Consider the following 26553-nt stretch of genomic DNA (forward strand, 5'->3'; position numbering starts at 1 on the left):
GTCTGCTGGGGCCTCCTGCATTGTGCAGCCGGGAGTCTTCAGAGAAACCCTGAAACTCTTTCTCATTCGTGCTGCCCTCCTTTTTCCCAACGAAGTCCCAGAAATGCTTGCTTTGTCTGTGCAGAAATACCATTACTTATTTGTAATCGGTTTTGTTTTATTTTATTTTTACCGGATGTCTGCGTGTTCCACTATCCCACTCCCTGTACCCCCTCCGGCAACCATCAGCTTGTCCTCGATGTTTATAGGTCTGATTCTGCTTTTTCTTTGTTTGTTTATTCATGTTTGTTTTTTTTTAGATTCCACATCTGAGTGAAATCATGTGGTGTTTGTCTTTCTCAGTCTGACCTATTTCATTTAGCATAATAACCTCTATGTCCATCCATGCTGTCACAAATGGCATGAACTCATCCTGTGTATGGCTGAGAAATATGTGTGTGTGCGTGTGTGCGTGTGTTGTGTGTGTGTGCACGCGTGCTACACCTTTCTTATCAATTCATCTATCTATGGACCCTGAGGTTGCTTCCATATTTGCTATTGCAAATAATTCTGCAATAAACAGGGAAGATTAGTGTTTTCATTTTCTTTGGATAAATACCTAGTAGTGGCGTATTGGATCATATAGTAATTCTATTTTTAATTTTTTGAGGCTCTTTCCTACTGTTTTCGATAGTGGCGGCACCAATTTACATTCCCACCAGTAATGCACGACAGTTCCTCTTTCTCCACATCTTTGCCAACGTTTGTTATTTCTTGTCTTTTTGCTTTTTGCCATCCTGACAGGTGTAAGGTGATAGCTCATTGTGGTTTTGATCTGTATTTCCCTGATGCTGAGTCATGCTGAAGAGCTTTTCAAGTGTCTGTTGGCGATCTGGATGCCTTCTTTGGCAAAATGTCTATTCAAGTCCTCTGTCCATATTTTAATTAGATTGTTTGTTTTTTGGTGTTGAGTTCTGTAAGTTCTTTCTATGTTGTGGAGATTAACCCCTTATCAGATAGGTCATTTGCAAATATCTTCTCCCATTTAGTAGGTTGTCTGTTGATTTTGTTATTTCTTTCACTGTGTAGAAGCTTTTTAATTTGCTGTAGTCCCAGTAGTTTATTTTTGCTTTTGTATCCCTTGCCTTAGGAAACGTATCAAGAAAAATATTTCTACAGCTGATATCAGAAAATTGCTGCCTGTGCTTTCTTTCTCGTTTCAGGTCTCACATTTAGGTCTTTAATCCATTTTGAGTTTATTTTTGTGTGTGCTATTAGACCGTGGTCCAGTTTTATTCTTTTACAGTTTTCCCAGTGCCATTTATGGAAGAGACTGTCTTTTCCCCATTATGTATTTTGTAATCAGTTATTCTTTATGCTAGTTGTCATGTAGTACAAAAATAGTAATAGGCTGCATTTCAAATATGTGGTAGATTAAGTTTGTTAAGTTTAGTATTTGTACCAAATTTTGTTGAACACTCGGAGTGTGATGCCTGGGTAACATACTGCTGATATTCTTTTGCTTTTCATAATTACAAAGAATATTTGTTAGTTCCACTCTTAACCTAGCCAGCAAGGCCAATTTTACCCATTTTACTATTTGACCACTACAAGCATAGCACATACTAGTTTTCAAGACCTAAGAAAATGTTGAGATGAGTTAAGGGGGAGATAAAACTCCAAAATATGTATATGAAAAGAAAACTGCCATAGTAAAATTAATAAGGGTTTAATGACATGTCTACCAAACATAGTATGTCAATTAGTCAAATGCAGCTGAACTTTTATATCATAACATAAACTACAATTAGTGTAAACATTTTACAAAATAGATTATCATCTGAATACAAAGAAATAATTAGATTTTTTTTTTATAAGAAGAAAGAAGGAGATTAAAGAAGGTGGAGACAAATATGTTGGGAAAGGCATCCTTTGAGAGGGATTTAACAGAGCTGTGAATGTTGAAAGAGGAAAAGGTGGAAGGGGCACCTGGGTGGCTCAGTTGGTTAAAGGCCTACCTTCAGCTCAAGTCATGACCTCAAGGTCCTGGGATCGCGCTCTATGTCAGGCTCAATGCTCAGCGGTGACTCTGCTTCTTCCTCTCTATTTATGATCTCTCTTGCTTTTTCTCTCTCTCAAATAAATAAATAAAAACATTAAAAAAAAAGAAAAGAAAGACAGAGGAAAGGGAGGGGTGTGTAGTGTGCACAACTACCTTGGTGAAAATAACGAAGAGGTGTGGTCTTGAACTAGTCGTTTCCTCTCACTGGCCGAGAGGGGGTGCACTGGCCAAGGACAGCTTGGTTGTGGTGGGGGCGGGGGGAGCGTGTGTGTTGGGGGAAGAGGGGAGGGTAAGGCCTTCGGGTGCCTTGTAGGATAGAGAAGTAATGTGTAACCAGAAATTCCTATGTACTGGGTGTTTCAAAGTCAAATTTTTGTTTGTTTGTTTGTTTGTTTGTTTTAAGATTTTATTTATTTATTCGACAGAGACAGAGACAGCCAGCGAGAGAGGGGACACAAGCAGGGGGAGTGGGAGAGGAAGAAACAGGCTCACAGCAGAGGAGCCCAATGTGGGGCTCGATCCCACAACACCGGGATCACGCCCTGAGCCAAAGGCAGACGCCCAACCGCTGTGCCACCCAGGTGCGCCATCAAATTTTTGGTAACTCAGGGAATACTGTGCTGATTCACAGATGACTTTTAAGGTTGGATAGTTTTGCAATTACTGAGGCATCCAGATCACGTTGAGATGCCAATACTGATAGGGGAGCAATGAAGCTGAAAATAGGGCACCGACTGAGAGTCTCCACAGTGGGGAGAGCCCAGTATAGGCCGAGTCGAGGAACAGTAAGGGAAGAAAGAGCCCCAGCAAGGTCAGGAGCTGAGTCAACCAAGGAACTGTCAAGTCTGACTGGATACTAATGCTGGGGCCGGAACCTGCTGTCCAATCTTACATAGGAGCCGAAAGGAAGTGATGGAAAAGCAAGGCAAGGAAACTAGGAAGTACATGTGAGAGGAAAATTAGAATGGGCCCGCCACCTGCAGGGCTGCCTCAGAAAATCTCATGTTGCTACTCTGAGCCCAGCCTAAGATAGAAATGTCCGCTGTAGCGGCCTGAAGTTCCAGATTTAACTTACTGAATTGGAACTAGTTCTAAGGCAAATTGTAAGAGCGGTCAGGTTTCTCTTTTGATTCTTTTCCCACCTCTTGCTACTCTTTNNNNAATTGGAGCACACGGGCTCCATCCCCTTATGAAATTCTGTACCAAGGAAGTGATTTAATACCAATCAATTGAGGTCTTATTTTGATGAGTATATTAACTCTGCCAAGAATATTCACGTAGATCCGTAGACTTCAAAAGGGAACTGGTCAAAAGGGACCTGAAAATCACATTTTCTAGAATTAAAAGATATTCCAAAATGAATCTGTCTTTGTCACCCTCCTTGAAGAATTCCAAACCAGAAGTCATATAGTCTGTCCTCAAACACCTTCTTTAATGGGACGCTCACTACAGCACCCATTCTTGCACTGTTGTGTGATGAGTACTTTCCAGATGTTATTTCACTTAATCGTTACTATGACCCTCTGAAGTAGATACTATTATGACCATTTTTTGGAAAAAGAAGCTAAGGCTCAGAGAGATTGAATACTTACCCAAGGCCATACACCCAGTAAATAGAAACATCACTTACTCTGTGAACAAAGGTTCAGATGTTGGAACCTGTTTCAAAGACCATGTGCTTTCGATTCGCCAGACGGCCCGTTTGTGGTAGGCAGAATTCTAACACGGCCCTGGGAGCCACACCTTTTCCCTGTTGTTCAAACACGAATCTAGGTACTCCTGTGAAGGGATTTTGCAGATATGATTAAGATTCCAAGTCAGTTGGCCTTAAAAGAGGGAGATTATGGGGGTGGCCTCCTCAAATCACATGAGCCCTTTTAGAGCAGAGAGTGTTTTCTGGCTGGTGGCGGGAGAGGACATCGGAATTTCAAAGGAGTAGAGACACTGTCCTGCTGGTCTTGAAGGAGTGGCTGCCACGTTGTGGAGAGGGCCATGTGCAGGGGACAGCAGGCGGCCTCGAGGAGCGGAGAACGGCCTCTGATCAAGGGCCAGCAAGCAAACAGGAACCTCAGACCTATGACCGTGAGGAACTGGATTCTGCCAACCACCCGAGGGCCATGGAAGAGGGCCCTGCGCTCCAGATGGAGCAGCTCAGGACGGTCAGCTGAGGACAGGAGCAGAAGACTCACGACTCTCGACCACAGAAACCGTAAGACAACTGTGCTGCTTTAAGCCACTGAGTTTTTGCTAACTTGTTACACAGCAGTAGAAAACCACAGCATCTCCTCTTTGGGGAGTGTCTCAGGTCAGTCCCCCAGAAGCCAACCTGAGACAAGGGTTTGAGTGACATTTACCCCAGGAAGCAGCAGGAGGGTAGTAGGGAACTGAGCCAGGAAAGGGTGGTCCCCAGGCTGCATTCGCAAGCAGGTGCTGGGGTGGGCACAGGGCTCCACGCTGGGGGATCTATAAGGGACGAGGAAGACCATCACCCAGAGTGGTCCCACCAAGAGCCAGAGAAGCTGGGCTATTTAGCCCCTAGTCTGTCCTTTGACAGTCCTCCTTTCAAAGGGGCATGATGGGCAGGACATGCAGTAGGGAGTCTGGGAAGAATGAGTGTCCCAGGAACATGGGCAGGTACCAACAGTATCTGCCACAAACACATTCCTTAGAAAGTTCCTTCATATCTGTTGACACCCTTCAGCCATTGGTCCAGGTTTGGTTCCTTAGCTAATGATGTCTGTCTTCTCCACTTTTCAGATACCTGTAATTTCCATACTCCTGAGGTGTTGTTTCACTAGTTAGAATTTCCAGTCCCTTCCTGGACTGCTTCCCCGGCCCCACGAAACAGGATTTGGAGTTCAGAACTAGTGCGATTGTCTTGACTGTGAGCTATGAATGCAGCTCTGACCACATCAGCTTCTGGGCAGCCTCATCCTACTGGTGACTCATATGAAGCTGTCCTGGTTTTTCGTGGAGCTGCTAAGAGCTATCTCACCCTTCCTGTTCCTCTGCTATTAGTATTTGGATTGTAGGGAAGGACATTTCATCTATGGGTGAGCTTGGGCACCATTAGGGGCTGATAAAGGCACCGTGTTTATGACCCGTTTGTGCAGGTCTGCATTCAGTGTTTAACATATCTAAAGTATCTAAAATAGATAAATAAACCAGCAAGGGCAAGGGCACATTATGATCTGAAGAGAAGATGGGCTCCAAGAACTGGCCCCACTTCTGGTCATAACCTGTGCCTTTGGCCTTGGGCTTTCTGACATGGTTACCTGCTGGCTCTGGTCCTCTGACGTCACCAGCAGCCTGTCAATTCCTGCTGGAAGGCTCATCCCTGCTCTGTATTCTTCACCTGTCACTGGCTGCTCTGTAGTGGCGGGGGGCAGGGGGAGTAGGAGCCCTCTACAGGCTGACAACTGTTCTTTGAGCTGCCCAGAGAGGGGCCAGAGAAGGGGGCCGCCCCAGGATTAGGTGGAATTAGGCCAGGACCCAGGGCTCTCTGTGAACACACAGTCTCCACCTTTGCATCCAACACTAAGAGCTGTGATTTCCTCAGTGTTGAGAAGGGAATTCACTGAGCCGGTTGCCACTGTCATGACTACATACCGAACACGAAGTTGTCTGGCCTGAAGATCTGGCCAAATGGCCCAGACCTGACGGAGTCCATGGTGCCCGGCTCCAGATCCACCAGGATGGCCCGAGGTACGTATTTGTTACCTGTGGGGAACACAGCCGGACTTAGACGTGCAGCGGGCAAAGGAATCACAGACAAGGCTGTGCCCTATGTGCCTTTCACAGCTGAATCATTAGAGAACATTCTAGCATCTGAGACAAAAGTGAGCAAATAGAGGTGCTTTTCTGCCTCGGAAGAGGAGAGATAATGGCATGCTTAGTCATGGCCAACATGCAGGAGCCGTGAGGAACCACATAATGTGTCCTTTCTAGCAGGTGACATTTAAATGAATGCAAGAAACATTTCTTTGTCATTTGTCTGCTCCTGGTACACTCTGTCTGCCACAGTATGCAAAGCAAGGTTGACTGGGCAAAAAACATTCCAATAATCACCAGCAGCTTCATTGTAGTACACGTTGATTCTCTCCAGCTGCAAGTCACTGTCTCCATGGTAACTGCCAGTGGGGTCGATTCCATGCTCATCACTGATGACCTCCCAAAACTGGGGGGAAAAAAAAATCAAATGATGGCTGGCATCCTAAATATCAGTAAGGATGGCCCTTTTCTCCCTCTCATGTCCTTGGAACAGCGGCCACTGTGGTCAGCCAGTGAAAGAGTCCTAGAGCTGCACCCCCCTCTTCCTCCAGGGGTGCTGCAGAGGGGCACGGAAATCCGCAGAGCATTGGCCATATGATGGCGACAGACTGAAAGCCGGGAAGGGCACTGAACGAGGAGGGTGGGCACAGCAGATGCCCTTCTAGGGAAAGCTGTGGATGCTGGGGAGGCCATCACCCCCAGGCAAGGCTGACTGTCACAGCATCCCAGCTGATGGATGGGTCCTGCCAGAACCAAGGACGGCTTGGACCCCGCCCTGTGACTGCCTCCAGGGATCAAGGTCTCCTGGGGCAAACCCCACCCAGCCCTGCAGGCAGCGCAGTTTAGACCACTGACAGCCAGAAGGCCTGCTGCCCCTGCCCACAGCAGGGCTGGGTAGGGAAGGGCAGGCAGGAGGAGTCTGGGAGCCCGACTGCAGACAGTGGGTAGAACTGGGCACGGTGAGGGCACAGGCTCCATTGTGAATGTGCAGCAGGAAGGGGGGCGGGGAGGTTGGGGTGGGTAATATGGCGGTTGTGAAAGAGACCACGTCCTTGTCCAGGCGCCCGCCCACACCCTTGCACCAGGCTGGCTCCTGCCTCGCCCACTGCGGTCGGTAGTCACAGCCGCGGGATGTCACCTGCTGCCTAGCAGACAGGAAGCCAGACTCCGACATTATGTCTCATCATGTCTATGGTGCTCATATTAGGGGAATTATCTACCACTCTGATCTGAGAAATCTGCAGGTATCAGACATCAATCAGAATAGACTTTTCTTTTATAGGCAGAGGTGGGCAGGACTGGCAGGGACTATGTAGGTGAGGAGGGAAAGAGATGGTGGGTCTGTAGGCGCAAAATCAGGTTGCCCAGCTGGAATATTTTTCTCTGTAGTCAGCAGATTTTCAGACTGAATTGTTAAGAGGGGCAGTGTTCACCTGTGTGCTTGTTTAAACTTGGCACAAGCCAAAATTTATGGGCTGTGGGTGGGGGGAAACCTGCCTACAGTTGTGTGAAGCAAAGTAGAGGGCAAGAATGGGCAATTGTGAACACTTGGTCATTGCCTCCGTTGTTTCAGAGATACAATCTGCTGTTAAATGCTGTGGGGGTGGAATAACAGTCATTGTGAGGTTGGTGTTGGTTCAATCAGTTGTCAGGGGTGGGCTGCCTTCCATTCTTGGCTCTGAAGGACTAGCGGTTATCATCTACTGTGCATGTGCCTAGAGTGATAGCTGTTAGAGGGTCCTCAAAATCAGGAGTGTCATAAGAGGTATACTTAGGAATATACTAAAAAGAATAATGATTAAGGGTTAAATAAGGGAGTAAAACCGCAATTCCAAGTTTGAAGGGAGTTAGTCGAGTAGGCTCTGAGATGTTGGGCTTGCAGCATATTTAATGGCAGAAATGAAAATAACAGTGGCAATTTGATGGATTTTCTAGTTGGCAGTGGATATTTCTGGTGACGACATAGACATTTATGGAGGCTCATGCAGTGGTTACTTCTGCTCCTTTGGGAAGCCAGAGTCATGGCCAATGCCAGACACTTGTTGAGGTCTATTCACTGGAGTTATAGTTCTCTCGTGATGGTGTTGAGTCTTTGGTAACATTGTCTATAGTTCTAGTAATTTCCTGAAGCAGAATATAGAAAATGTAGTTCTGGCAGACTTTCTGAATGGCCCACAGAGCAGCAGCTCCAGGCACAAAGATTGCCCACGTGTGGTCTGCTGTAGCAATCAAGCCTTCTGAGAGTCCTCAATCCCTTAGCCTCTTGTTCTAAGGGTTCTTGATAACGTGGCAAGGAAGGAAGGTAAAGCCTGTCTGGGGCTGGGGTTCCACATCTAGGTTTGTAGATGTAACATGCTTTTGCAAACCTTTGAATCAACTAGTGCCTGAAAAACTGAAATCAGAGGTGAGAATATAGCTATGGTGATAAAAGCAGGCAGTAAGGCTAAAGATTTGATCTGGGCTAATAAGATTAGCTCAATAACAGGATCTAGTCCAACTATAGGCATTCTTTTCTCTCTCTCTCTCTCTCTCTCTCTCTCTCTCTCTCTCTCTGTTTTTTTGCCATGCCCCTCCCCATGGTAGACATTGTAGACCCAAGAGATCATATCCACCCAAATCTTGCACCCCTCCTTTAGACCATGCCCCAAATCCTAGAATGTCTGAATTTCCTGCCCAAACTGCTCTGAGCCCACTTCTAGTGAATGTATAAGTCTCTCTCCCTGAGTATCCCTGAGGGCAGGCTGTGCCTGAAGCATGCACCTCTAGGACCAAGGGGAGACTGCATGTGAAGAGGGGGTGATGGAGTTTGGATGCGTGGTCTGAGACACCCACAAACATGCACACAGGCACAATAAAAACTCTGAACACTGAAGCTCAGATGAGCGTCTCTAGTCGGTGATACTCCATGCGTATTGTCACACACCAATGCAGTGACAGTAACGTGTCCTGACTCCATGGGAGGACAACAGAAACTTTGCATGTAGTACTCCTCCGGACTCTGCCCTATGTACGCTTCCCTTGGCTAATTCAACCTGTATCTTTTATAGACTTTACCTATAAAAACAAATCTGTAGCTGTGGTATAAGAACTTCCAGTAAGTTCTATGAGTTCTCCTAGTGAATTATCAAAACTAAAGGTGATCTTGGAGACCTTTGACCTTGCAGTTGGTGTCAGAAGTAAGGATGTTCTTGGGGTGCCTGGGTGGCTTAGTCAGTTAAGTGTCTGCCTTTGGCTCAGGTCATGATCTCAGGGTCCTGGGATCAAGCCCTGCATTGGGCTCCCTGCTCAGTGGAGAGTCTGCTTCTCCCTCTCTCTCTGCCCCTCCCTACTCCTGGTGCTCTCTCTTTCAAATAAATAAATAAAATCTTAGAAAAAAAAAAAAGAGGTGGGGATGCTCTTGAAGACTGTTCCCTCCGACTTCACAGTTGGTCCAAATGCTTCCCAGTTTGTGTCAGAAGTGGAATTTGCTAGCCTGACTCTGACTCACTGAAACATATGGCTCAAGAAAAGAAGGATGAATGGATGGGGGATGGTGATCCTTTGATTCTTGAGTGCCCACAGGGTCCCCTAGGATACAGGGGTGGAGCTGTGCTGCCATTAGTATTGGAGGTAAAATTTGCCAAAAGAGGGGAGCCTGGGTGGCTCAGTTGGTTAAGTGTCTGACTCTTGAATTCAGCTCAGATCATGATCTCAGAGTCATGGGATTAAGTCCCATGTCAGGCTCCATGCTTAGTGTGGAGTCTGCTTGTTCCTCCCCACCCTGCACTCTCTCTCTCTCTCTCTCAAATAAATAAATAAAATCATTTAAAAAGTTGCCAAAAGAACTTAGAAATGACAGCTCCAGCCCCTGAGGAGGTGGCTCACTGGATGCATTAGGAAATCCAAAGTAACAAGAAACAAGCAAATATCAATCCCTTGGTGGTTGTTATCTGTAATAACCAAAATGAAAGGTAGAGTTTTGGGTGGATCTTGAGGCAGAGCCAAGATTGGAATCAGGCTATTCTGAGTTATCTTAGGACTGCCACCAAAGGAAAGAGTTAAGCTGAAGCCACAGATAGCCAAGATTTGCAAGATAATGGGGGGAAAGGTGAAGGGGAGAGTCAAGAGACCCATCCCAGGAGGATAGAAACCTTTAAACAGTTATTGACAAACAGAGCAGCCATGGAAGGGATCAAAATAAAGGTCTTACCGCAGCACTCTCAGAAGTTGGACTGACTGAGGAGAGCCTCTGCTGCCCTCCCCCCGCCCCGCCACATTGAAGGGCCTTAAGCAAATCTGCTCTATTTGCCGTCGTTTGGAAGAATTTCAAAAGCTGGATGGCAAAGATGAAAATGGGAAAACCACCCTGGCATTGCCTGAGGTGATGGTCCCACAATCAAATCACCTTAAAGATTGACAAAAGGGCCTGGTCCCTTGACCTGATCCCCAGCTAGGGCCCCGGGGCAGGTACACGTGAGTGGGCAAAATGGTCAGGGAGTCTAAGAATGATATTTCTGGGACTCCCTGACATGAGAGCCCTGTGCACCCTGATGTCACAGCTAGTGAAGTCCTAACAGGGTTGCGGTCAGATTGGAAGGAAATCCACATAGTTGGTGGGATTCAGGTGAAGGTTTAGGTGAAGACTGAAATGTTTGAATAGACTATGTGAAGTGGCTGTATCTCCATCACCTGAATATATTATAGGGGTGGATATTGTGTCTGATTGGGCAATGCTTCCTCTACCCTAATATTATACAATGGAAGTCATGTAAAGCCACACGTCAACCATTATTAAGCAGACAGCTAAATGAAAGCCAATAACATTGCCTGAACTCCCACAATGTGGGCTGTTGTTAATTTGACTGGGGTGACAGTGCAGACGTATCTGTACAATAATACTGTGTGAGGTGTGGGGTGGAGACAGGCTCATGACAAAAGCTGTGATGACCACTGGGATTGCTGTTTGAAAATTCCAGAACATTCCTTTTTAAAAGACAATTACTAGCTTTCTATTCGACATTAATTAAATTGTTCCTATGACTGAAGGACATAAAGTGATCTTAAAATATCCATAATATCTTGGGTAATGTCAAAAAATACTGTAATGGGGAGGGGAGTGCTCAGAAGGGTTTCATAATAAAAAAGAAGTCATTTATATAGGAAATGGTATCAAGGAAATCCAAGGAAAGGTACACACGAGCAGGGAATTCCTTCTCCTATAGGACTGACTTTGGAACCACCTGACGTGCTGCTGGACCCTATAGCCGCTTCGGTGTTACCATATAAACTCTCTATTGACCAACAAAGAGCTGCTTGGCTTATGGATAGCAATTTCAAAGTGGACATTTCCAAGCATCCTGTTTGGAAAGCTGTCACTCTTATTGAAGAAGATAAAAACAATTCAGCTTAGTGGGCTGGAATGCATGCTATTTGCCTCTATGTTTGGGTTTTGATTCATGGTGGTGGCCAATAGCTGGGCCACGCGGTCAGGCAGATGGACTAAGAAAAGCTGGCCTATTAAAGGGATACCCATATGGGGTGCAGCCCTATGAAAATCGCTATGGGAATTTGAGGGGTACATTAAAGTAGGACATGTCAATGTCCATGAGAAGGACCTCCTCCTGGTATCGGAAGTAGCTGGAATTGGCAGGTGGCAATCCTTGAGGTGGCCTTCTGAGTCCATGGAATAATGGAGAGGAGATCCTCTAGCAATGCAGAGATGGGCTCAATTTAGACATATTCCTCCAGCCCCCTGTGAAGCTCAAAATACCAACCGTACATTCTGCCCATGAGAAAGACAGAGGCTGCAGGTGGTTCTGAGGCAGCCTCCAGTGGGGAAGGCCATGCACGTAGCTGTCAAATCGGGCTGATGCGGGTAGCCCCTAGAGTCTACAACTGGGCTCCTGCTGTAATAGACACTTGCTCTGGATTGGGTTTGCATACCTGGTGGTAGAGTTGAATGTTGCAAATAGTTTAAAGGACTGAACTAGAAGATTTTGTACCAATTTGAACCACCAAGTCACATTTCTTCAGCTCAAGGAACATACTTTTATCCTGATAGTTTGAAGATGACTAGAACAGGCAATGATTAGGGCACGAAGGGCTGGCTTCCATGCCTTCATGAGTCTGTGCTCGCACTCAACATGTAGGGAGCCAATGAAGTGTCTGCATTAGGAGGATTTCTCCATTTTTCTATGGAATCTGGGGAATGGAGTGGGACGGGGTGCTATGACTCTACAATTCTTCCCCATGTAACCTCCACTTTTCTTTTTTCCTACCTGATACCTGGGATGCTGGTCCTGGGATCAGAGCAGTGACCACAAGCACCAGTAGCAGGGATGATCCTTAAGCAAAAAAAATGTCACCATACCTTTAAATCTTCTGTCAGAATTCCTAAGGGTCTGATGGAGTAGGTGGTGTCTTTATCTCATCTTGCAAAATTGAGATTAACAGTGAACGCAGCTATATTGCCTGGGGGTGAAGAAAGTCCACTCCTTCCGTTTGTATGTAACCCTACATACCTATGTAGGGATGAGAGTGGACTGAGGGGGAGGTGCTTGCTAGACTAGTATTGCCAATGGCAATCTAGACCAGCACAGTAGCCAGACCTGACCTCCTTTCCCCAAAAAGGTGGACATGCTTGGTAAAATTAAAATGGTAAATGTGGAAAAGGAGGAATGGTAGGTGAGGATAAAGGAATGAATGAATGGTCTATGCAATGAAGGCAATGCAACATTATATTGGTGCCTCGAGAGAGACTCAGAGCGAGACACGGTATTGTCTCTTAGCTCACTTATACCCCGCCTTAAAAGGTGGGGCCATACACTGATGGACTACTCTTACCTTTGGAAGCTTGACAAGGTCAAACGGAAGGCTACAAAATGAGGGGCACAACTCAGGGAGACACCATGAGATATCACGATGGACTGGACCAGCTCCTGAAGACTCAGTGGGGCTCTGGTAATGCGGCATATGCTTGCCTCGTTTCCAGGCGGCCGTGCGGTGATACGATGCACCACTGGCCTTGCTGAGGGCATTCAGCCATCTGACGTAAACAGGTCTTATGGTAATGCTGATATTCGTAATCAACTATATGGAGAAATTGAGTTAGAGCTTCCTTGGATTAATAAGATGACTGGTTTGGGAAACAGCTGGATTTAACTAATAACTATCAGCTAGTTTTTATGCTAAATAGTTCTGTACTAGTTTATTGTACAAATAGCAACACATCGAGAGGGGCAAAGAGTAACCAACCCAGCACAAAAATGTGAATATCTATGGCATGGCTTTATAGGGTGAAGGGATTCGTTTTTTCACCGTTGCTGTGTCTAGTAAATACTACATTAATTACGGGTGCCCAGACAAAGGTGAGTGGTTTGCTGTAACAGAGTCTTGGCCAAAGGCCAGGGGGTGAGCTGTACAGGGAAGACTTAATCTTATCCAAAGAGAGGTCTGGCCTTGGCTTTTGGCTCCTGGGAGGTGATTTCTAGGCCCCTTGAATGTCCAATAGGATCATCTTTATTTGCCTGAGGGCTTTGGCCACCAGACAGTCTGTCAATGTGCGTCTGATAGGGCTCTGGTACTAGTTCAGATCTCCCAGGAACTAGAGACTGAACGCAGCAGCGCAACTGCAGGCCGGACTGCAGACTAACGGTTGGCCACGTGAGCAGTATGTGTCCCCGGTGGCGGGAGATAAAAGCCCCAATAAAAATTCTGGACAGCCCAGGCTCAGGTGAGCTTCCTTGGTTGGCAATCCTCCGGCTGTGTTGTCATACACAGAAACTGGGAATTAACATTGTCCCTGACTCTGTGGGGAAGGGACGACTGGAATCTCTACCTTCAGACCTTTGGGACTCTTCCCCAAGCGTCTCCTCTCTTGGCTGATTTTAATCTATATAATTTCCCCAGAATAAACCCTAACCATGAGCATAACAGCTTTCAGTGAGTTCTGTGAATCCTTCTGGCAAATTATTACAACCGAGTGTGGTTTAGGGGCCCCTTGAACTTGCACTGGTTGTCAGAAGTGAGGGCAGTCTTCTGTGTGGACACTTTGTGTCTTCTAAAACTTCATAGCTGGCTGTACTTCCTTCGGGGGGTGAAGGGAATATTTACGGTATGAATGCTGAAACCTCCAGCCCTCTACTCAGCGACGAGAATGCTGGCGGCAGGCAGAAGCAGCAGGATACTGGTGGGGATAATCTGGGCCATAGGATCATTTCAAGAACAAAGACGTCATAATAATGATTATATAGGGTTATCTTTTGCTGCTGAAAAATCCACCCTAAAATTTTGTGGATTAAGATGAACTATTTATTGTTAATTATAGGCTTGCGGCTTGGCCGAGGGGTTTTGTTATGGGCCGGTTCATCTGGGGCCTGATGTTCTGGGGTAGCTGCACTCATGTGTGAGTTGGTTGGCAGGTTTGTTGGTCTAGTGAGGGGCCCGCTGTCATGTCTGGCAGTTGGCTTGATGTCAGCTGGAAAAGCCATGTGCCTTTCATCGTCCATCAGGCTAACCATGCTTGTTTATATGGTGGCAAAGGGTCCCCAGGGGCAGGAGAGGGCAAGCCCCAGTCCACAAGTGCTTTTCCTACCCTTCCTTGTATCACACTTGCTAATGTAGCCAAACCCAGAGGGTTCCACCTCTTGATTGATTGAGTAGTAAAATCACATTGAGAGAGTGTGTCAGTCGGTTTCTCTAGAAACAGAACCAGTAAAGCCTGAAATCTGTAGGGCAGGCTGGAAGCTCAAGCAGGGTTTCTATGTCACAGTCTTGGAGGGAGTCGCCTCTGGGAGACCTCAGTTTTTGCTCTTAAGGCCTTCAGCCATTTAGATGAGGCTCGTCCTTATTAGGAAAGGTAATCTGTTAATAAAATGGTAAGTAAACGGACTGCAAATGTGAATCGTGTCTATGAAATACCTTCACAGAAACATCTAGACTAGTCTTTGAACAACTAGGTTCCACAGCTTAACCAAGTCGACACAAAATTTCGCCATCACAGAGCGGATATTCAGCTGTCATTCGGTCTGTACATCAGAGATCGCTCATAATTCACCCAATGAATCCTACACTCGGAAAGCTCTAGTCAGGGGCCTGGAGACCACAAAGAGCTTCTTAGCGTCTCTCTCTTAAAAATGAGCACAGAACTGAAGGTGACCAGATGCCTGGAAGACAGAGGCTCAGACAAGTAAACAAAGATTAAGAAGAAAGAAAGAAACATGGAGAAAATTATGACGGGAGAAGGAAATGTCCTTTAAAAATCTTATGACTCTCCTCAGAGAAGATACGATAGTGTAACCATGAAATAAGAACAAAATACATAGAAAGTAAAATTAAAGAATTGAGAACCATGCATAGAAATTAAAAAATCTAAGAGCATAACTGAAAACTCAGTTGAGACACTGGAAGATAAAGTCAAGCAGATCTGAAAAGTATAGGAAAGAAGGGTGGGGGGTGGAAAATAGAGAATTTGATTAAAAAATTAGAGGCCTAGCCAGAGTTCCAACATCAGATGAATAACAACAGCTCCACAGAGAAGCAGCTGAAGGAAAAAAAAGCCCACAACTGTGAGAAATATGACCATATAAATATATGAAGAAAATGACAGAAGAATGTGTTTCCAGATATAATTCTGTGTGGAGGAGTCTATCACCTCCTTACGATCTGAATGCATGATCCAGTTGTTTGAAAATTCCTCGTCTCGCATCAGGCTCTCGGGAAACAGGCTGGGAGAGACTTGCACAAGAAGCCTACTGGAGAGCGAAGGGAGCGGGAGGGGGGGAATGAGACGCTGAGGTGTGCAGTCCCAGGGCATGCTCTGGAGCTCAGAGGACTCTTCAGGGACGTCCCAAATTGAAGCAAGGGGGCCAAACCTTCACCACCACCCCCCCAACGACCAGCTCCTGCATGTGCAACAGGTCCCCGAGGAAGGGACCACACCTGTGGGTGAGGCAGCTCCCTGGCTGAAGGCAACTCTAAGAGCAGAGCTCAGCTGAGGCTCCATCAGCGGCCCAGGGGCCAGGAGCCTCAGAGTCCAGACGGGGGAATTCACTTCCTTGATTCACTAAGAAACTTCTAGAGTTAAGTCCTTTGAAGTCCTAATGCAGACATGGTCTGCAACCTCTCCTTACGCTGCACGGCTTGGTCTGCCTGCAGGGGAGCGTGACGCGGGCTGCCCGGGCAGTGGGGGCGGTGTGGGGGGGGGCAGGCTGGTGAGGAGGCCGGACCCTGGCCGGGGTGCCAAGGCGGGGAGGGCCCCGGCTGTGGGGCACTGGGATGGGAATGTGCAGTTTTTCCGAGGAGCGGCATCAAAAGGGCCCTTGTCGTCACTCGGTCAGTAATATGGTTCTTATCAGTAGCGATGCTGCAGTTTTGCCGTTGATAACGGCAGGCTCCTGCGCGCAGCCCTCCTGCGGTCGGAATTCGGGCAGAGCACGGCGGAGTGCTGGCGATGGGCTCTTCAGACCTGCCATGAGGCTGTGCTGATTCAAAGAGCATCCCACACATTACATTTTAAACATTTCCAGTTTACAGAGGGGATAAACGAGAAGTACTTGCATTGTAAATGATTTTTCAATTTGCGAGAGATTTATCATCTAATGCCACATAACAAACTTTCTTACTAGGTGTTAAATATCATTCCAGTTACAAAAATTGAGTGAATGTCTCATTTGTTACCAAAATGGTTTCTATATTAGATCTCTATTCCATTTATTCCATGGAGTCTATTCCGTGCCACATGTTTGTGATATGAACGAAAAAGAAGGGAGATCCACACAGAGCTCCTTCTGTATTCTACAATCAGCTAAGGCACTTTACACACACGCGCGCGCACACACACACACGCACACTTGCACACGCGAGGTAGAGATTATCTCCTCCTGGTGCACGAGGACACTGGTTCGGAGGAGTTAAGAAAATGGCCTGGCATCAGGCAATGCCAGCAAAAAACTCAGCGGTTGCATCTCCTGCCGCCTGACAGCACATTTTCTGCAGTTTCACATACATAGTTTCCTAGGCAACCAGCACACAGCCTCCAGGACTGTCTGCATGAAAGGGAGGAGGGGGTGGGATCCATCTACTCTTCCCCTCACTTCCTGCATCAACAATGCCACAGCCCTTTGTCGGGGTGTTAATGTGGCGAACACAGAAAGCCCGAACGCTTGCCTGTGGCATTTTATTTCCAGTGAAATATTTCTACTCACTGAAGGACCAGATGCATTGAGAATCCTGCTTGTCAGAGTGTGGAGCCTGTTTCTGGTTTTATTCACTCCCCTGCTTTTTCCTTTTCTCCTGGGCTTTTGATCCTTGCAGCAAGTTCCCTTTACTAGTGGGTGAGCATAGTGAGTACCCCTTATTCAAAGGAGCTTGTGCCCTCGAGAAACGCCAGACTCTCTCCTGCCATGGGCAAAGGGCTCGGTAGAGTCCTGGCCGTTCTCTGGACCCGCCAGTGACCAGGACAAGGGCCAGGACTGGCAAATGTCTGTGTCACCAGACCCATTCATCTTGACACCGAATCTTTGCTGCTTATCTTCCGTCCTGTGATGGCCATTGCAGATGGCCGCTGGGACTGGAAGAATTTGCTCTCCCTGCCCTGCTGCAAGAGACAGGCTTAGGCTGAGAGATCAAATACGCAAGAGGAATGAGAGTTGAAGCAGTTCGCTTCTTCAGCACCGTCAGCAATGTGATCTTCATCAGTCCCGAGCGTTCCCTTTACTAAGAAGCTGAAATGCACTTTGCTTTTATGAGCAGCTCTCTCCTGATATAAATATTAATGAAATTCAAGCTCATGGGTGTTGCTGCTAAAAGCCATTTTGTTTCAGCAGCACTATGCTCAAGGAACAAGTTGGAAGTATCTATGGCCAGCCTCATTACATATGGTTAAGCCTTCACTTGCCATTTGAAATATCAATGGACAGCGACAGCATGGCCACGGGTCAAGGTCAAGAGGCATCAGCCGAGCTGCAGGGCGAGCCCGCAGGGATAGGAAACGGTGGGCTCAATTTTAGGGATGTGGCAATGCGTCAGCATCCAGGGGTCTGAGCTGATGGATGAAGGTGGTGGGCGGTGACAGTCCCCCAAGTCAGACTTCTAGCTTTGGACAGGCAGTGGACAGAGCGGGGACAAGGCTCAGTGCCCAGGCAGCGGGGCTGGCAGCTAGTTCCAGCAGGAGGATGGGCTGAGCCAGCTCACGATCCCAGGACTCTGCAGCTGGCAGCTGGATATTAGGCGACCCTCTTGAATTAATGATAAGTTTCTTGGGAGTGGTAATGGCATTATGGTTATATAAGAGAATGTCTTTGTCCTTAGGAGGTATATACTGAAACTTTTAAGAGTGAATTTTTATGATGTCTATAATCTACTTTCTAATAATTCAGCAAAAAAAAAATATATACACACACACACACAAATGCCACACAATGGGCAAAACATGAGTAACTGCTGAAATTAGAAGAAGGGTATTCAAGAATTGACTGAGCTATTCTTTTATCTTGTAGGGTTTTTAAAAAATATTTAATTTATTTATTTGACAGAGAGAGTGCACTAGCAGGGGGAGCAGCAGGCAGAGGGAGAGGGAGAAGCAGACTCACCACCGAGCAGGGAGCCTGATGTGGGGCTGGATCGCAGGACCCTGAGATCATGACCTGAGCCCGAGGTAAACACTTAACAGACTGAGCCCCCCAGCGCCCCATCTTGTAAGTTTTAAGAGTTATTGTTTAAATACGTTTTTTTATTTTTTATTTTGATTTTTTTTTATTTTTTAAGAGTTATTGTTTAAATAATGTTTTTTAAAGCTTTTTTAAAAGGGTTCATGATTAGTTCTAGGCCTGAAACATTAAACAGATTTTTTTAAAATACTAAGTGGTACAGTTAGTTAACGTTTTGCTGACTTCCTCTTTATAAACATGGTATAGTCCAGAAAGAATAGAATAAGGTAAAAATGCTACCGTTAAATCCACCAGTTAAAAATGTGTTTCATAGAGCAGGCTGGGGAGTTCTATTTTTATCTTGTGTTTTCTTCTTCTCACATTTTCAATGCTTAATTGTTTTTCTCATTCAGAAGAACGTTTTATCTGACTACCCATCCTGTGGCAGGAAGTAGAGGGGAGTGCTGTCTGGAGATTAAACCACAAAAGAGGACAGCAAGTCTTCCAGATCCCTGTCATGGTTCTGCTTTTATAGCCCTGAGGAAATAACTCGATCAACCAAAACACACAGAGCTGCCACGCATGGGGCCACTTGTACACAATTAGCAAGATCATTAAAAAAAAGGGGGGGGCATTTCTATTTGGATGCTTGTGTGGATAGAACATGAATACATGGCTCAAATGGGTAAATGCTTGAAAATCACGTGATGATATCTATCTCCCCTCCTAGACTTCATATCCTTAAGGGCAGGAACGGTGTCTCTCCTATTTATATCTGTACTCCCATTGCCCAGCTCCATAAATATGTGTTGAGTAAATGAGTAAATAAATACATAAATAAATAAATGAACGAATGAAGTAGAATAAAGAGATGTGACAATATTTGAATTTTACAATAGCCAAGGATTGTGCAAATGCACAATACAATTGTTTTTATGTTTTATCACGTTCGTAGACTAAATATAACAGACCGATGGCAATGCTCACAGGAGAAATGCTTAGTTAATGACACAGCATGATATGCATTTAAAATATCTGTGGAGTTGAGCAATGATTAAAGCTAATATTAAAAAAAACAAAACTAACTGCTTCTGTTAGAGCAGTGGGATCTCAGGTAGGCTTCTTTAGCCTGTGTACCGTTTGGTTTCTAATCAGAGAAATTCACAAATGGGCACGACCCCTGCAGGCAAGCGCAAACTGTCTCATATACAAGAAAATTGCACAACATGGAAAATTACTTGCTTCTGTCATAAGGAACGTAGATTCAAAGGATGTGCTTATGTTTATTAGAATATTGGGAAGGAGAAGAGAAATTTGGGAAGTAACAAAATCCTGAATCGCACGGAGCCCTAGCACTCTGGCCTTGTTTCCAGAAGCCAGAGTTGATTGGAAGGCATGGGAGGGCAGTGCACCTGTGAAAACAAAATGTAACTTCCATGGTAAACAGCATCAACATCCGAGACGAGCAGAAGGCCAACTCGAAGTGAAGGACTAGGTCTTGTGAGTGGTCTGTCTAATGCTTGACGAACTGTCAGTCTCTTCACTGTAAAGGTAAAATTCGTGGTCCCCAGTTCAACGCAGGTAGGTTCTTCTGAAGCTCCGAACCCACAAACGTGGAAGGCACTGTGGTGAATTCGAATGCACTGCCCCCAGCCACCTGTGACCGGGCTGCCTTCGGCTCAGGTCGTGATCTCAGGGTCTGGGACTGAGCCCCGATTGGGGCTCCTTGCTCGGAGGGGAGTCTGCTTCTCCCTCTGCCCCTCCCCCATTCATGCTCACGCGCTCGCTCTCTCTCCAATAAATAAAATCTTTAAAAATAAATGAATAAAATGGGAGTGAGGTATTTTTCATCAGGTTGGCCAAACTTTTGAATCTGATTATGTCCACTGTTAGAAAATAGGAGCTTTTAGGGATGCCCGGTGGCTTCGTTGGTTAAGTGACTGCCTTCCGCTCAGGTCAAGATCTCAGGGTCCTGGGATCGAGCCCCATGGGAGCCTGCTTCTCCCTCTGCCTGCTGCTTCCCCTGCTTGTGCGCTCTCTCTCTCTCTGACAAATAAATAAATAAAATCTTCTTTCAAAAAAAAAAGGAAGAAAATATGAAGTTTTTAGGACAGAAACACAGGCATCTAAAAAATTTTAAGTTTTCCTAAAATTGATCTTCATTTCCAGCTCAAGAGCCGCTGTTCTGTTTGGCAGAAACACTTCAGCTTAGTCAGTGAGGGTTAGTATTTGTCGGGTTGGGAGACCCGCAGTCACCTCCGGGCCTTTACCGTCCCCCCTTCTCCCTGAGGTGGATTCTGGGCAATGGGAGGTGGCAGGGATGTGGCCGTCCTGCCCCGCCTCTTCTCTGCCCGCCGTCCAAGCTCCCGCGTTCTAGACACCTGCCCCTGCAGTCTCACACCGTAAAGTTCTCGCTGCCGCATCCTGCCTTGTCCCATGGTGATGGTTAATTTTACGTGTCAGCCTGACCGGACCTTGGGGTGCCCGGATATTTGGCTAAACGTTATTTCTGGCAGGGCGGCTCTGGACGAGATCAGCGCTGGAATCGGTAGACCGAGGAGAGCAGATCGTCCTTCCCGGTGTGGGCAGGCATGAGCCCATCCGCCCGAGGCCTGCAGAGGATAAAGAGAGGGAGGATGGGAGGCTTTGCTCTCAGCAGACTGCTGGGGCCGGACGTCTACCTTCTGCTCTCACATGCGAACTCACACCGTCGGCTCTCTGGGTGCTCAGGCCTTTGGGCTCGGACTGGGACTACACCACCGGCTCTCCTGAATCACCAGCTTGCAGATGCCAGGCCACAGGACTTCTCAGTCTCCGTGATCTATGAGCCAATTTTTTATAAAAGATTTCATTTCTATATTGAGAGAGCATGTGAGAGAGGGAAAGAGCACGAGCAGGCGGAGGGGCAGAGGGAGAGGCAGACTCTCCACTGAGCAGGGAGCTGGATGCGGGTTGATCCCAGGACGCGGGGATCATGACCTGAGCGGAAGGCAGACGCTTAAGGACTGAGCCACCCAGACACCTTGTGAGCCATTTTTTAAAAAATAATGTCTTTATAGATATCCTGTTGGTTCTGTTTCTCTGGAGAATCCGGACTCACATATCCCTTGTCTAGATAATGAGGACTCTGGCTACCTCTGTTCTTCCCAGTGAAAACATGAAACTTTCCCAAGCTCTCTTGCAATGTTTTGGGGCCCCGCGAGGCTCCCAGGGGCCGCCTCGGGACCTCTCAGCCCTGACATGCAACTTGCGATTTCTACTGTACGGCTGGCACATGAAACTGGTGGGAGGGAACGCGGTGGGGTTTGATTTGCCATTTCCCAGAATCCAAAATAAACTGCTATGCGGATTTCTGGCTTGAGAAAGCACCTGGGACTTTATGAGCGAGGATGCTTTTGTCTGCGAGGAACAGAAGATCCAACTGAAAACGTCTTTTGCAAGAAGAAATGTATTATCCCATATAACAAAAATATGATAGCAGCGGTTCTCAAAGTGTGGTCTAGTGACCCCTGGAGGTCCCTGAAACCTTTTCAGGGCCCCTGCGTGGTCAAAACCATCCATTCCAAGTGCAGGATAGACCAACGGATTTTAATTGTCCTAAAGCAGAAGTCAGCGGTTATTTACAAAAAGCTAATTTCAAAAAGGGTTCTGTAAAACCTTTTATTTATTGCAATACAACCACACCCTTGTGTGTGTGTATCACTGAGGCTGCCATTGAGCTGCACCGGGCGACTTCAGCCGTTGTAACAGAAACTTCAAGGCCTGCAGAGGAGAAAATACTATCTGACCCCTTACAGAAGAAATTTACTGAGCCCTGTAATAAAGTATAAGTGTTTTTGAAGATCGTTTCAGAGGTCACATTATAAATAACCTTTAAGGAATTACAACTTGTTAAGTTTTTGGTGTCTACCAAAGAAGAGTACCCACAATTATCTGAACACGAATAAAAATACTCCCCCCTTTCTCCACTACAGACGTGAGTGAGGCCAGATTTGTTTGTTTTTCAAGTGAAACAACAGATGAGAACAGATTGAATGCAAAAGCAGTTATGAAAATCCAGTTGTCTCGTATTAAGCCAGACATTAAAGGGATTTGCAAAAATGTAAAACAATGCCTCTCATACCCCTAAGTTATTTTTTTTGTTTTATAAAACATTGTTTTTCATAAAAAATGTTACTTATGGTAATATGTAATGGGTTTTCGATTTTATCATAGATTAAGTATCTATTTAAATTAATAATAATTACATATTTTAAAATGTTCTCAATTTCAATTAATAATATGGTGAATATTGACGGCTGTAAGCCGCATACACGAACGCTCATTGGGCTTTTCAGTGATTAAGAGTGTAAGGGGGCCCTGAGGCTGACAGATTTGAGAACAGCTGGTTTAGAACTAGGACAGCTCCAGGCTTGGTTACTCCGTCATCTCACTGACATTACCACAGACCCAGGTGTTTTCTAGACCGTTATTCTCAACACATTGTTGGCCTTCCGCTTAGATGGGCTTCCCTCCTGGGCGCTGCGGCAGCCCCTTTGTGGCACCACATGCTTTCAGAGGCAGAAAAGGCACTACTTATTTTTGCCCAACTATTTTTTAAGAGCAAGAAAAACCTTCCTCAGAACCAGAGTACTCTTTGTTTTTTTTTTTAACTACATAATAACCCCCCCCCCAAAAAAAAACCCTCATTAAAAGGAGTGTATGGGAAGTAAATTGATTCCAGACCAACCCTTGTGCCATAAACAATGAGAGCACTGGACAAAATCTATGAAACTTCCGTTTTCAGTCCACGGAAACAGACCCAGGACTGTACTTTCTGGAAAAAAGAGAAACAAATGAGGTGAACCCTACAATGACTTGTGCTTTCTGCCTGAAGAACCTTCTACACCATGGCACAGAGAGAAGCAATCCAAGCAGAGTGCAGCTGTCTTGCTGAGTTGGGAAGACGGAGACGGATGTGTGGCACGCTGAGGGCGGCCGAAGTTGCAAGTCCACACAAAGAAGTTGCCCCATAAACGTGCATGGCACCTTTGAGGGTTCTGGCTGAAGTCTGGCTTGGTGGTGAGCAGGTGAGATTCCACAAGGCCAAGCAAAGAACAACCACCAGGGGAAAGAGCGACTATTCGGTAATTCTCGCTTACATGGGACTGGAGACATCTGAGTTCTGAGCAGCCACATGGAGATATTTCAGTGAACTACCCACGATATTCAGTAGAAATCCCAGAAAGGTTTCCCCTTAAGACTAGAACTTAAGTAGCCCTGAAGGAAAGGCTACTCCAGACCCACCCAAAGGAGCTTGGAAACAAGCCTGGGAAGGACCACGCTGATCTCCAAGTAAGTTAACCACCTGCAAGAGCAAAGCCCAACACTCTTTAGAAGAAGACAACAAAATCCACATGCTTAAGAGTGAAACATTTGCAATGTCCTAAATTCAATTAGAAGACGCTAGACGGGAAGAGGTAGGAAAACGTGACCTATAATTGGGGGAAAATCAAGGCAATAGAAAGAGAGCCAGAAATGACAGATTTTTAAATGTCAGTATGAGACAAGGATTTAAAAGCAGCTGTTGCGCATATATTGAAGGATTAAGGCGGTTGGCGGAGCAGGACTTGGGGAGGAGGCGCTGGCCTGGCAGCCGGTTTGAGCAGTGCTGCGTGAGGTGGGCGGGCAGCCTGCGGGGCTGGCGGGGCTGGGGGGGCAGCCGCTGGCCTGTGAGCTGGGCACGGCTCTTTCATCCCTTTGTGCTGCAGGTGCCCGTGTCCCGCCCGGCCTCACCATGATGCCTTCCACCCAGGCCTCCTTCTCCTGCTACCCAGAGCCACGGGGCTCAGCCGGCTGTGAGTTTTTAGGAATCAGCTACCCAAGAAAAAGTTTTACCCATCTGAGCCCCCTTCTGAGAATCCTCCCCCACAGGCAGGAGAATCGTGGTGCCTCCAGCTGAGGTCTGGTGCTCCTCTCTGCAGGGCCTGTGGCTATCGGGCCCCCAAGTCTGCCCCAGAGGTCACAAGGCACATTACCGCAGTAGGTGGCATCCAAGTCCAGACTGGAGACTGAGACACAAGCAGGCTATACACCGATCATCAGGACAGTTGAGTTCCAGACCGCCGCTTTCTTTTTCCAGGATTTGAAACCGTAATGGAAACAGAAGCTGGGATTACACCTGAAGTTGTAGAAAAGGATGATGTCGCACAGATTACAGGAAGTGTGGGCGAAGCGCCTGAAAAAGCACTGGATTCCATAGTGAAACATGAATCCAGGGTAGATAACATTTTGCAGAAGTTTAAACCCAAAATAGCTTTTGAATCGAGACAAATTCTCAGAGATTGGCGGAGGGATTGTCCTCATCTGGACTCCTGGTGAAAATATCCCTCAACAAAAGGACGTTCCAGATTGCCCTTGTCGTGCCAAGAGACTAGTTGAATTCCAGGCCGTGTCTCAGCAGTCGGCTACCTCGAGGCAGACATACTGGGAACACGTGTTGATGAGGCCACCAGGCTGGCCTTCCTGGTGCTCAAAGCTATAGACTGGGCACTGGCTACACAGAGCAATTCATATGAAGCAAGATGTAACAGATACACCTTAAAGTAAATGCTGTAAAACCTTTAAAATGCTGCTAATTTCTTCAACTTCCAAGAATTCCATGTCTTGAACTTTATCCTAAGGAAATAATGATGCCAGAGACACAAGTTCAAAAATGTTGTTTTAAGCATTGCTTACAATGCCTAAATATTAGTGAAACAGAAATTTCCAGGGACAGAGAATTAAGTAAATTTTGGTAGATCCACGAAGTGCGAGGTTACGCAGTCTTCACAGTACAGACCTGTATGGGCACCACATAAGATATGGCTCTAAATTGACCCCAAGATACCATTACGAATGGTAGTCATAGTATGATCATATTTTCATAAGAATATTTATACATATATATGTGCATGGAAAAAATCTGGAAAGATATGCACTGGGCGTGAACTGGTTACCTACAAGTGGTGGACCCAAGTGAAATGATCTTTTCACTTATATGTATGTCTTTCCAGAATAAAAACACATACTTTGTCTCATAAAGGAAAAAGAAGTCTTTGTTTTGTTTTGTCGTTGGGGTGTGTGTGTGCCCGTGATTTTTGAATGGGGGTTGTGATTTCAAGAGAGGAGCAAGGAAATTAAATATTTTCCAAAACCCTTTCCCCGTAGAAAGGAAGAATGGATTTTTAGCACTCCAAAGACGTAAAATGAAATGGCTTACAAAACTGTCAAATTCGGAAAGATTAGCCATGCCAAACATGAGGTGAAGCAAGATAGAACCAGTTTTAGAAGGAGCCAAACATTTGAATTCCTTTTTCATAGCATCGTATCCAAGGTTGAGAAATTTCCAGGGTAGGATCAGATCTAAAATTCCTGACCCACTCTGTCTCTAAGTGCTTGGCATTAGATAGACATCAGCTCCCTACCCTCCTGTCCTTTGCTTGCCTATTTCGTATTCTCCTCACCCTGCACTGACAGGGTTTTTATTGATTCTGTCCCGACAGCTGGGCTGTAAAATGTCACATAGCACGGATGACGCACGTTCACCCTGGAACATTTTTCATTCCTCGGCAGTCTGTCGCCCAGCCCTTCACCAGCTGCTGTGAGGCCAAAACTAATGACTTGGAAGCAGGTCAAAGTCCATGGGCATCTCAGATGGGAAGACCTGCCAGCAAGGAGTTCTGCAGGACTCATAGCACTTATACCAAAATGCAGTTCAGCAAAAGTGGCCGATGGGGAAATGGTTGAGAAATTTCTCTACACTTAAGAAGCTTGAAGTTTAGCAGAGAGAGAATTGGAATTTCAACGTAAAATTGTCAGAACTGAGGGGGCGCAGGAAATCCAGCTGGGTGTTCAGGAAAGAATTCCGGAGAGGAGTGCTGGGGAGCCACATCTGGAAGCCGGTGAGTGAGCCACGCATGTCTGTATTAGAGTAGGCTCTATAGGTTGTCTATAGGGAGGGAGGGAATCTCAGAGCTGCTCAGCAGGAGACTGTGGGAACACGTTTCTAGAACTGGGCAGGGCTTGAGGTAGGGTAAACTGACTTTCAGCAGGTATCAGAAGGGCCATATTAGGGCACCTGCACTTTATATTTGC

General features: G+C 46.2%; 1 protein-coding gene, 1 long non-coding RNA gene and 1 pseudogene across 2 annotated transcripts in view; 2 read left to right on the forward strand and 1 right to left on the reverse strand.

Moving 5' to 3' along the window:
• The window catches only part of TUBB2A (tubulin beta 2A class IIa), a 54157-nt gene that overhangs the window by 9007 nt on the left and 18597 nt on the right, over positions 1-26553 (reverse strand). The window contains exons 2-3 of the mRNA XM_040645004.1: positions 6110-6218; positions 5651-5761 (exon numbers count right to left, since the gene is read on the reverse strand). Coding sequence (XP_040500938.1) covers positions 5651-5761; positions 6110-6218 — 220 coding nt within the window. The remainder of the gene's footprint in view (positions 1-5650; positions 5762-6109; positions 6219-26553) is intronic.
• On the forward strand, positions 18391-19299 carry LOC121106071. The gene is made up of 2 exons (XR_005838785.1): positions 18391-18446; positions 18852-19299. It is a non-coding gene; the product is annotated as an uncharacterized LOC121106071 (long non-coding RNA).
• On the forward strand, positions 23460-24961 carry LOC103665159 (annotated as a pseudogene).

The sequence above is a fragment of the Ursus maritimus genome, unplaced genomic scaffold (genome assembly GCF_017311325.1).
Source record: "Ursus maritimus isolate PB19 unplaced genomic scaffold, ASM1731132v1 scaffold_30, whole genome shotgun sequence".
NCBI lineage: Eukaryota > Metazoa > Chordata > Mammalia > Carnivora > Ursidae > Ursus > Ursus maritimus.